We start from the raw sequence: 13,304 nt of genomic DNA, 5'->3' as shown, positions 1-13,304 counted from the left end.
TTTTGCAAATTATGACTTACCTAACTATGAGTATGAAAAACATAAATATTTAAAAATTTTCACATTCACTTAAAATTTAAAGTGCCTTAAAAACCCGATGAGAGAACACAGATAATGTTCTTACTTTTAAGTTTGATAATAGGTTATTTCACTCTAATCTCTAATATTTAAACTTAACATACAAAATTGGTTCAACTGAATGACAATTTGATATATGTTATACATTTTTAAAAATGGGGACAGCACATGGGTCTAGCATTCTCTTGACATACTATTTTCACCAAGAAGTATCTTGTTATTTGTGATAGAAGTCTAAACTTAAAATAATTTTATAAATAAATATAAATTAGGATACATAAATGTCATCACTCATTTGTTAAGTAGATGGAATTTAAATTTGATTAATATGGATTTTATAACCATATATAACATTTATATTTTTTAGTACTTCATTAGGTATGTTTATTTTTATAATAAAATGCATTGAGCAGTATTATTTTTAAATCCCAAGTTTCTTAGATATTTAACCACTAAAATATCTTAAATACAATGATAAAAGAAATATTAAATAAATTGTTGGGTTCCAATTCAAAATGTTGATGTTTTACTACCGGCTTCAAAAAAATTATATCAAATTTTATGAATTGTATCAATAGTTAAAACTTAAAAGTAATCAATATATTAAAAATAAATTTCCGGTTAAGAAATAGTACTAAAACAACATTTATATTACATTCTAATCATTTGATAAATGTATTAAAATAGGATTTATATAATGAAATGCTGTAAACTATAACCTACATTTGTCATTATAAATTATATTCCATTATATATAGTGTATACTTAATACTAATCTAATATTAAGCTTTATAATTGTTTATAAACAATATATAAATATAAATTTTAAATCAATTAAAATATTAAATTAATTTAATTTAAATAAAATAACTATTACCATAAGGATTGTTGAGCTTAGACAAGTCTGCTGCGTGAACTTTAATTTCATTGGTGAAGTCATTCTCATCAGGCACAACTACATTGTCTAAATCTTTAAACTTTTGTGGTGATGATGAAATAAAATCATCATTATCCATGTTAAGGAGACGTTGAGCATGGTTCATCGTAGACGCTGGTGGTGAAGATACTGGCACAAACTCTGGGGCATCTGGATTCAGTTTGTAATCCATGTCCTCGGCCTGAAATACATGTACGATAAGTAATTTTGCCAAAAAGACATATTCAATTATATTTGTCTGTTAATAGGTTAATTAATGTGAATAAAGATAACAACGATAAATTATCATTATGATTTATTATACATATTGGTAGGTAATCAACTATACAATAGTTATGTAGCTATTGTATGACTCATTTAATAAATAACATTTCTTTACGTCAGAATTATTGCTCGTGCTGTTGACGTCCTCTTGGTACGTCTTTATTCCCGCGTCTTCAGTTGGTTTTTTGTAGTAGTTCCATCCACCACCGTCTTCTTCGGATTCTTCTCCACTTTCGTCAATTACGTTGGCTTCTCCTTCTTCTGTAAACATTAAATAGAATGATGCAATGTCGCAATGATTAATTAATCATAATATAACTTTGCCAACCTATTATTTTATTTATACGTCTAAAAAACTTTGTCAACAAACTACTAGTCGCACACACTGGTATTTTAAATGCAATACTACACACTCGTAAAAAAATATAATAAGGTAATCCAATTAAAAATATTATGTCTAAATTACCTAAATCTCTATTATGTCAAATAATTAGTTTCGTCGACCTAACTTATTCCAACATGTTACCAATTTCTAAACTATATTAAACAGTGCTAGTGCTAGCATTGTGGTAATACAGAAGTTGTAACATATACATATAGTCAAGAACTCTTTTATAAATATTAATAATGTATTTTAGTTGTCTTGAAGACCACAAAACAATATATACCTAATAACATTAATGATCATTCCGGCGTCATATATATTATTAAAAACATATTAAAATATTATTGTCAATTATTATTATCCTAAACGATATTAACAAATATAAACCATTATATATATATTTATATCGTTAGCTATAACCAAATACCTATTTAGTATTTATAAATATTTTTATAGATGTCGTGTTTTGAATCAACCAGTAGTGATTATTAAGTAAAAGATTTAATTAATACTCTTGTTAAAGCCATTAGTCCAAGGATCTTCACTGTTATTTTATTGATGATTGTGATTTTCTCGAAAACAATCGATATATTCGTAATACGACGTACTTGATTTCTAATCTTTATTATAAGCATTTTTTAACTACCCCATATTATTATCCGAAAAAACTAGTAACTTTATCTTAAAAATACCACTAGCTTTACTTTTAAGACTAAAAATAATATCGATATAGCTGAGAATAAATTTAACAACAAAATATCGGTTATCTAATTATATGTTCTTGGTTGGAAAATAAAATTGCAATTACTTTTTCATGTTTAAAATTTAATAAAAACATAAATTATATGTAATCATAATATCGATATTTATAAAATAAATTAATACAAATTAAATTTAGATAGATACTAATCACTCTAATTTGAGTTATATTTAGCATGGATATAGATAGATGTTCATAAAATGTTTAATACAGTCATTAACATTTTTTTATTTATGAAGAGTTTCAATGGTTTTTTTCATTCCTTGTCAAATATTTTATCATTAAATTAATTTATACGCTCAATAAAAATATAATGCATAGGCATACGTAATCATACGCATTTATCAATATCGTAGAGTAATAATTAATTACTATGCGATATATAGATATATAGACACTGTTTATTATAAATACAGGATATACTGAATATCAGTTTTTAATCTTTTTTTTCCGTGGACATTGCAATTACATTGATAATCAGTATAAATTATATATATATTTGAACATTAAAACATACAAAACTCATTATGTGTAATATGATCTACAAATGATAAACTATATAAGATGTCTACACGAATCTAAAAAAATGTATTATACATAGAAATTGATAAAAATTGCATATTATCTTACATATCATCTACGTATCATTAACTATTAAAATAGTGATACGATTTTAATTTAAAATTGGTTAGTGTATGGCATAAAAGTGATTAATATGTATACTAAGTTGTAATATAGCATAAAATCAAAATAAAATTTAATTGATCTTCAGAAAAGAATACACAATAGAAAAAATGATATATAGTTATTCTACTCACAAAACAAGAAATACAAATAAATATATTAGGGTAAGATTAAAATTAGGTAGTTATTAGGTATCCGTATTTTCTTTTGGTGATAGGTACTAGCACACGAATAATTTGATTTTTTACAATCGGTGTATTTTTAAAGCACAATTTTTGTTATTTGCGACAGTTCGTGAACAAAATACGTACTATTTAGAATAAACTAAGGAAAATACCCGGTTTTTTTTTATTAAAAATTAAAATATTTTATTTTCTTAAAAAAATCATTAAGTTATACTTATTTAGATTTTAACTTAAAATCTGCAGATATCAATTACTTTCCTTACTTTGTAAATGAAAAATAGAGTCAACAAATTGGCTGGTAGAAAAAATATAATATTACAACAAATTAGTTTTTCAGTACAATATTATAGTAACAAAGTCAGTAGACCATAAATAATAATTAATGGTTGTACCTATGTTCTAAACAATAAAATTGTTGACTCTATTTTGTCATATTTGGATTGTTGTATTATGTGTTAGCTCATATAGCGATAGCTTTATCACACAACAATAATCACTACCAATGAGAATGTTTCAATTGTGCTACATTTAAGAAATGAATAGGTACGTACAATATTAGTTTTAAAGAATTCAATTTATTATTGATAAAATATAATATTTTCAAAGCATAATGAAAGCAAATATTAAAGGCAATAATGATTATTGATTAATATATAGATAAAGAAAAAGGCAAATATTTGTTGAATGACTAATTTGTAATAATAATAATTAATAAATTAACTATCTGCGAATGCACTATTCGTTAATAATGTGTATTAACATATTTGTCATTTCATTAAAAGCTAAGGTGATATATTTAATTCATATATTACTTTAATAATATTTTTTGGTATAATCAAATTTACTTAAAAATTAATTAAGGACAAAAATAAATTAATAAATACGTAGTAATAATATACCTGACTATCTGCTAATAAATGAATGTACTTATATAATATATAAAATATATTCGAGTAAATAGTATTATGAATTGTTTAATTCTTTTCATACACACAGACGCTGATTACCAATAAAAAACCGATTTATATTATTTATGGATAGACTAATCGAAACATCAAAATAAAAAGATAAAACTAGAAATATTTTCAACGAGTAACAGATACTATAAGGTGTAAGTGTAAAGGGCAACAACGCAGTCACCACACACTCGACTACGAATGGGCCAGAAATAAAATTAGAGATCGTTTTCCCTCACATTTTATGTGTCAGTGGTTACCATTATTGAAGTATACCGTTAACATATTTTATTTTATAAAATGAAAATTACAAACCACTGAAAAAATGTTCGATTCATAAAGTTAATGTTTATTAACTAGATCATTGTTATTATGCCACCTACAGTTTAAGCCCACACAACATGATATAGTTTAGTTACATGAAGATTACCAAAGTATAAAAATATTTCAAATTTAAAACATGGTTTACAAATTACAGGTTTTAAGTAAAATTAATATTCATTGTTGGTAACGCTTAATATTTAAAAAAAGAAAATTTAATTAGTAAATAAAATACAAATTACCAAAATATACCTAGTACCTGCATGTTAGGTTAGGTTATAGTATAAATTATATATATATATATTATACATAATATATGTATCAATATATTGGTATAACCATAATTTATTCTGTGATATAACCCACATAGTCCACTTTATAAATCTCTCATTCTCTTGTACGAAACAATTATTACAGAAAAGTATTTTTTTTTAAACTTCAAAAGCAATAAATAATATTATATGCCGTATTGCCGTTGATTCATAAATCTTAGATTAAACACTAGTTTAGTTTTTCATAAAATAATATATTTATACAATAATATTTCAATTTTTTTTACCTACACAAGAGTAATTCCCCCACCCACGCGTTATCATGACATCTAATAATTATCAACATCATAAAATATAAATAAATAAATAGAAAAATAAAACGATGTTTTAGTAATAAATTGACAATTTCGATAATTCGATGGCGTTTATTTAAAAAGAACACTTCAGTATTATGAAACTAAAAAAATTATTTTTAATTACAAAACATACTACCAAAAATCATATAGCTTACGTCTAAATAAACATCTAATACAGATAGTGATAAACTGATAACAAGACTACATTGTTAATTTATTATATTATATAGTATGGCATTTTTATTTCAAGAAATAATAATACTGTAATTTTTTTTATTTGTATAGATATAATCCATTATTATTGATTATTTTATTATCTCAGTCAAAAGAGTGGTGTCGTTTCTGTTTTCAATATAGAGGAGGCAAAAGCAAAGGTTTTGATGAACACATGTAACCGAAAAAAAAATACTAACATATCTACGTAAATATACGCGTAGTCTATATAATTATTATATTCAAACTTAAACACCATAAATATTTAATATTATTATTATGAAAATAATTTTCTAATAGATACCAACATGATATAAATATATATCTATACATTTATAGATGTATAAAGTATTATAAGTATACTTATACATACAAAATTATAAATAGTCATGTTATTCATTATTAAAGACCTAACCTAACCTAGGGCTCCTTTTAAAATCAGACAGGGGCAAATGTCAACCTATAGATTTCATTTAAATGGCATTACTAATTAAAAATAGTAGAACTATGATTCAATATGTATCAAATATATTATTTAGTTATTACTTATTAGTTTTATATTTACTTATTTAATATCCACTACTTTAAAAAAAAAACTAGTAGCATTATACAGTCAACTATAGTTATTTACATACTGTTTTCCTTTGAAAAACAAAATATTTTTAAAGTACAATATATGATGTTAAAGAGGGAGAACAAAAAAAGATATTATATACCACTACTATAGATGTCAACCGTTAACTGGTCGGCCCTTAATCGCCACGCGGACAGAAAGGGGAAATGCAATTTTTCACTCATTACACCAACGATAACATCGCCTCGCCGGCGCCGGGATTCTTTTGTTAGGGGGAGTATATGTTGAATAAGGCAAAGAGATGAGGGTTGATTTTAAATACGTATTACACATTAATAAAGTACATAAGCGAAAAAAAAATTATATCCTTATATGCAACACAAAATATAAGTACTATTATATATATGTATACGATTGAATCAGTATTTGTGCAGACCGTGAAATCATTATGAACGCGACTAGAGTAGGTGGTTCAACGACCCGGACAGGGGAAATGGGGGGCAATCTAAGGGGGGATAGCATTAAGGATAACAATGAGACCGAAACGAATTTCAACCGGAGCGGAGTTCGGAAAACACTGACCATCGAGGAGAGAATATTATTAAAGTCTGGCATCAACGCATACAGCAACTACTGTTTACTACAATGGGGACTACTGGTCGTCATCATTAACTTAAGAAAAATGTGTTCTATGATGCAGAGGAATTTAGTGAAAATTCTTACTTACATATACTCAACATGACAGTTATTTACCATAACTAAATAATTTTAAAGTTCTATTTCTAAACGTAGTGGTTTTAAAACAGTTAACATAATTATTATACTAGATGCAAAACTATCCTATCATAAATCTATGTTTTTACCGATAAATCTTGTTGAATTCTAATATAATTCAGTTTAACTATTAAAGACTATTATAGTTTGGAATTTTACAAACGAGAAATGGTCATAAATTATAGACTATGATTAGTCTTACATATAAAAACTAATCGAAAATATAAAATCAAATACAATAATAGTGAAGTTAAAATTTGTTAATTGTTCTATATACATATTTTATTTAAACTTGTTAAATCGATAATTTTATCGTCAACAGAACCTATTAATATTTATTAATATTATTTTGTTTTTGTAAATTAATTTATATAATAAATATATTAATAAAATAAGATTAATTTTAAATTATTAAAATGTCATTTTCTTCACGATCCATTAGGATATTTTGTTTTTTGGCATACTTGTTATATTCCAAATCCTAACTATAATAGACAGTGCATACTAAGATTTTATCATTTCTCGTCAATATAAGTCTGAATTAAAATTATCATTCGGAGTTTAACAAAATTATTTGTTACAGCCTAGAATTAACCAAAATCAATCGTCAAAAAATTGTGGAATCCCAAAATTTATTGGGAGAATCAAAACTCAGGGTTATCGAAATTCGTACTTCATCGTAACATATTATATACATACCTATACACATTACACTTTTAATGTAATCCAAAAAAATGTTAGAAGTGAGAAACGTGTATTGATTTAAAAAATACGATTTTTGATTTTCCAATAATGATTTTAATAGTTTCCTCCAGAGTTTTGAATAACTATACAGCCAAATATTACAAAATAGATAACCTGCACGTACTATACATGCCTAGATGAAACAGTGGTTAACTCTGTCTTTGTCTCGAGCAAAGTTTTTAAATTCAAATTAAATCAAATTAGTAATTATGTAATGTGTATAAATAAGTTTTTGTTTAAAATATTAAATATTTTTCATAAATTGAGAATCTCAATAACTAAGTACTTGCACAAAAATCGGATAGATGAATAACATATATTATACTTAATTACATAAATACCTATATTAACAATTGTCGCTTTAAACAGAAATTGTGTTTTTCAAAAGTACTAGTGTCATTGTCGTAGTAGAGGTAATAACATAAATTAAACAATTTGATGATTATGAGAAAAATAGAAAATACAACTATTATGTATATTGGGCATTGGCATATTGTGAAGAATAAAGATTCACGAGTCATGACGTCCATTAGTACTTAAAACGTTTTGTCACGTTCTTTATATTTGAAGGACAAATTAAATAAATAACTTTTGTTTTATTCATGGTTATAACTTATTAGTCTATTTTTTTTTTATTGTACCGTTAGATTTATTTGTACCAGATACAAATGCAAATTCACATAAAAGTGTAACAAAAGGTGAAGTAAAAGCGTTATATAATATTTAATATGATATATTAATAGCTTGGAAGATAAAGTAGATAATATTATATTTTTAAAATCAACTAAATATATACTTATTTTGTCTATAACTCATAGCTAAATAATGTACTAAAATCAAGGAAACTCGATAAAAAACTAATTTTTAGTAAAATATATACTAAAGGATAAATAACAGAAATAAAAAATACTTTAATAGCTTATTTTAGTAAAAAGAAATTATAGTTAAATATAATAATATCATTACTTATCGAAACACACAAACTAATAAATAGTATACCTAATATATATAAATTATTACAGTTATTAATTATTTACAGCTGATTATCGGATTATATTATGAAATTGACCTAATTCGAAAATTTAAAATCTTATATTAGTAATAAATAATAATGATAATAACAATATTTTTAAAATGAGAAAATTTAAACAACTATTATTTATAACTTTAAGTCTATAATAAGGTATAGTTAGATGGCAATAATGTTTTATATTTTTTTTAATGCATTCAATAACATTTTTTTTCTCGCGTATAATAAACTTGAATACGGCAACTATATTTCTAATAATATAATTTGTTATCACTTTGAGATAGCACTACACAATTTTAATAAGTGGACAGTGATTAGTATTTTGCTAACAGAAAATTTATCTCTGGCAATTTTTTTAGTTTGCAGTCGGCATTTTAACAAATAATTAAAAAATGTAGGTTTTATCAACATACCTTTAGGTTTGATCAAACCGATTGGCTCGTCGGGTGTGTCCACATCAGTTTCAGGACCAAAATCACCGGTATCTTGACCGTATGACGTGAGCGTTTCAGTTGCGTTTCTCGGTTCCATTGCTGTTTCCATTATAATAGCCCTTCTTTTGGCTACTAGCTGCTTGGGATCCTGTAGAAATACCGTTATCACTGATATATTATCCTTAGATCCTTGCGCCTTAGATTTGAAAACAAGCTTATTGCAAACTTCGGATACGTTACCTGTAATAAGAAAGAATTGATTAATTATTATTTATGAAATTTCAATAATTCTAAAACACAAAATATGAACGGATAAATAATATAAATAGGAATGGCAGATGAAATTTTGACATTTAAACATCGTCAAAATATTCATTATTTTTCTAGAAAGCTTTCTAGAAAACTACAAACCGCTAGGTATAAGGAATTTTAAATGATTATTAAACCTCATATTACGTCCTATATAGTCTCAATATAGATTAAGTACTAAAGTTTTTAATTTTTTTTTTTTTAATAATATCTGGGTATGAAACAAATAAAATAAAATAAAGGATACATATGATTTTCTAATAATAATTTAGCGTCCTCGTTAAATTTTGGTCAGAATAAAATTGAGATTTTTATTTTTTTCTTAAAAGGCAAGCTTTGACAAAGAGGTATTAAGCAACAATAATTAACTACTTATAATTATTTTAAAAGTATATAGTTAACAGTTATTAAAATAAAAATTATGAATATTTTGTTAGGTATTCGTTAGGTATTTAGGAATTATAATAATATTGTTAAAAAAATTAAGTAAATTTATTGAAAAACAAAAATAATTTATGTTAACTATAGTAAAATAACTTTTAAATAGGTAAATAATATTCCAATGGATAAGTAAACCAAAAGCAATTTTGACAATACATTAATTAGTCTACATCCATGGTGTATTTAAAAAAAATATATATAATTAGTCGTGTTTTATTATGCTTAACACTTTAATGAACATTTACATCATTAAAAACATAATTTATCGAAATTAATGTCAAGAAATTATACGTTCTTATTTTTCTGATAATTAATACTTATTATAATTTTCATTTAAGCTTACATTTAGACTACGTTTATTTTCAAATTAGTTGCACTTAAATACACAAGACATTTAGAACGATGTTTGCAGAAGAGTAAACCTCAATAATGTCGGTAAAATAGTTTTAGAAATTATGTTAAGTATTCATAAATTAATTAGTGTTTTAATCAAATTCAATAAAAAATGATTAATTAATAATTTAAAATTATTAAAGAATACTTACATTTTTTATGTTAAAAATAAAAAAAAATACTAAATAATAAATGACATGATTTTTAAAATTAAAAGAAATAGAGCTCTCGTAGTTACATTTTAAAATAAATGAAATTCTAATATTTTATATTGCCCTGATGAGTCACCCATATCATATAAATTAAATATATAAATGTATTACGTATATATTAACATATATATCCTAAAGATAAGATGACGATAAAAACAGTAGGTAGTAGATAAATATCACAACCGTCAATAGTGAAATTAAAATTTAAAAGTATTTAATATAATTTAATAATATTTAAAATGTCAAGTAAAATATAAGCTAATACATGTATAAATATTATACTATATATAATTATATTATTTTAAAATACATTTAAGATCACACAACGCATAGTATCAAAATAATATAAACACATAAAAGTCAAAAGGGTGTGCTAAACAAACTTCCGTGTATAGTGTTATTAATATTTTATCTTATTTTTGTTGGTCAACGATAGGCGAGTTTCCAATATACGGTATTTTAAAAGAGGGTGCAGATATTTTATGGGCTCCTGTTTACTGTTGAATAAAACTGTATAAGTATACCATTCAGTTTCTCTAGGGAAATTTCTCAAGCTTCCTTCTACTATTCAATTAAATATTAAAACATCAACTTAAGTGCAGAACTACATCAGCCATCAATATAAATTTATAAAACTACTAATTAACACATACGTTTTTTCTTTCATATAAGTTTATAATTTTTATAAGCTTGTAATTTACAGCTCTATAATACATTTTTAATAATACGCACGCTTGAATATCTATATTTTTAATTATGATGGATAATGTACTTTTACATACAAATTTATACAACACTGCTGGGGTCTGATTAGAGATTATAGTATTATTTAAATTATTTCGACAAACGTTAAAATGTTTAATACCTAATTAAATGTTTTAAATTAAAAGTTTCGTATTCATATGTTGTTATTAGTCAATGCGTGATGAAGGCAAATATTTTATAACCTTTTAACTTAATTACAATTTACAAGTAGACACAATATACGAACAGCATTATATATTATATATTATTTAATATTATATTATAATTCTATATATCTGTATTTTAGTGTTTAATGGTTATAGTTAACTTCAGTAAAAGCCAAAACGCAATACTAAATAATATTATGCATAAACATTCAGTTAAAATTGGGTTTTTCATACAGCCAAGCAGTGAGAAGCGTATAAATAAAATTATAATTCATTTTTTTTAATATGATCCCGCGTTACATGAGATATTTTTATTTTTGTTTTAATAGTAATAACAACTTTCCTTTTGAAATAAAATAATAAATAGGTATTGGTAATTTTTCAACTTATCTGTCTTTATCGGAAAATTATTTTACGAACATCTTAAATTAGTTGAAAAAAACGATATCACTCTGCTGATGTATAGTAATAAATATGTTTGACATGTTAAACTCGAATTATTCAAAAATATATATATAATTAAATACGAAAAAATATTTTAAGCGAAATACGGTTTATCAGCCTCTATATTTTTAAGGACATTTTATCATATATTTATAGGTGTATTACTATAAGTAATTTATTTCCCATCTTATTTTTCTATTGGTAATACGGTTGGTTTAACTTGAATTAATATTCGAAAAATATTGTGATTAACCTATAATCTTGCGTATAGCTTAGAAGTCAATAACGACGGATGTATCATATTATGGTGTTGTTTATTTTACGATATTTTTAAATTTTTGAGAGAAATACTCATGAGGAATACTTAGCTATTACAACTAAAAATGTATGCATAAATACTAAATAATAACGAGAATAATAATTAGTACATTTTTACGATTTTGTCAAAATTTTAACTTCAAATGCTTATAAAAAAAATTAACTGTAAGTACATATTATTATTGTGTACCTATTGTCAATACTTTTAAATTTTAATAACAAAACTTATGAGTAACTTTATGTTATATTTTCAATAAATAAATAAATGATTATATTATTATTATTTAGTAGCATATATAGTTATGTTTAGTGGTAATTTAAAATAACACATGAGACTGGAATACCGGCAAGCAGTGTTCCAGCTTGTTGCGATTTGGTAGCAGACAGTCACAGGGCGTTTGCTCGGGAATATTGATCCTGTAGTCGTACTAGTCGTCGTTATACTCGTGGCGGGCTACGCCCTGTAGACGTCTGTCTGGATCGACGAAAAATAATGACACGTTGAAAATGAAAAGTTTAAACGAAAGTTTCATATGATCAAATTCTGTTAATATCCAATGTTAGGCAAGTTATTAATATTCAAGGAAATAAATATAATTAAAACCAATAAGGTGAATGAAATAAGGTATATGACAAAATAAGATATTTTAATTAATTATAGTTGAAAGTAATTTACATTAGATTCTTTAAATAAGCGAATATTTCATAGCAAAGTTTCTAGATTTTCAACACATTTTTTTAAAATATAAAATCACCAAAACATAATATAATATTACTTGTAATTATATTTCTTAAATAAGATTATATTTTTTTAATTTATACATTGAATGTAATAATGAACATTTAATACATTTTTTGGTTAAACAACGAAATAACTTAAATCAATAAGATTATATATAAATATATATATTTTATTGATCTAATTTAGAACTTCAGCAGTAAAGTCCAATATAATTACATTGTTTTTTTTTATAAAATATACATACTATATAGGTACGTATAACATACACATAAGATTATTATTTTGTGAGTTATAATTCAATTGTAAATGTAAAAATGTTGTAGGTAACTATATTACAAATTGAGGAATTTTGGGGGTATTTTCAAATTTGTTTAATCTAAAAAGGCAACAAGTTGAACCAGCGCAATATTAAAATAGAAACTGAATCTGTAAGACACGTCTCCATATACATTTTGTTCTTCGTTTAATTTTCGGATTTTAAAGAGTAAATTTTATTTAAAATATAATATAAGTAGAGGGCAGAGAATTTAAATTAAATTTTAACTTCTAAAAACTGCAAATTATGAA

General features: G+C 24.2%; 1 protein-coding gene across 1 annotated transcript in view; it reads right to left on the bottom strand.

Moving 5' to 3' along the window:
* LOC132920281 (protein piccolo-like) overlaps positions 1-13,304 on the bottom strand; it is a 39,839-nt gene that overhangs the window by 4,519 nt on the left and 22,016 nt on the right. Inside the window, exons 8-10 of the mRNA XM_060982533.1 lie at positions 8,947-9,207; positions 1,395-1,540; positions 956-1,196 (exon numbers count right to left, since the gene is read on the bottom strand). Of these exons, the coding sequence (XP_060838516.1) occupies positions 956-1,196; positions 1,395-1,540; positions 8,947-9,207 (648 nt within the window). The remainder of the gene's footprint in view (positions 1-955; positions 1,197-1,394; positions 1,541-8,946; positions 9,208-13,304) is intronic.

The sequence above is a fragment of the Rhopalosiphum padi genome, chromosome 2, assembly GCF_020882245.1.
Source record: "Rhopalosiphum padi isolate XX-2018 chromosome 2, ASM2088224v1, whole genome shotgun sequence".
Taxonomy (NCBI): domain Eukaryota; kingdom Metazoa; phylum Arthropoda; class Insecta; order Hemiptera; family Aphididae; genus Rhopalosiphum; species Rhopalosiphum padi.
The sequence above is the reverse complement of the archived record's forward strand: the minus strand, read 5'-3'. Positions and strand labels throughout refer to the sequence as shown.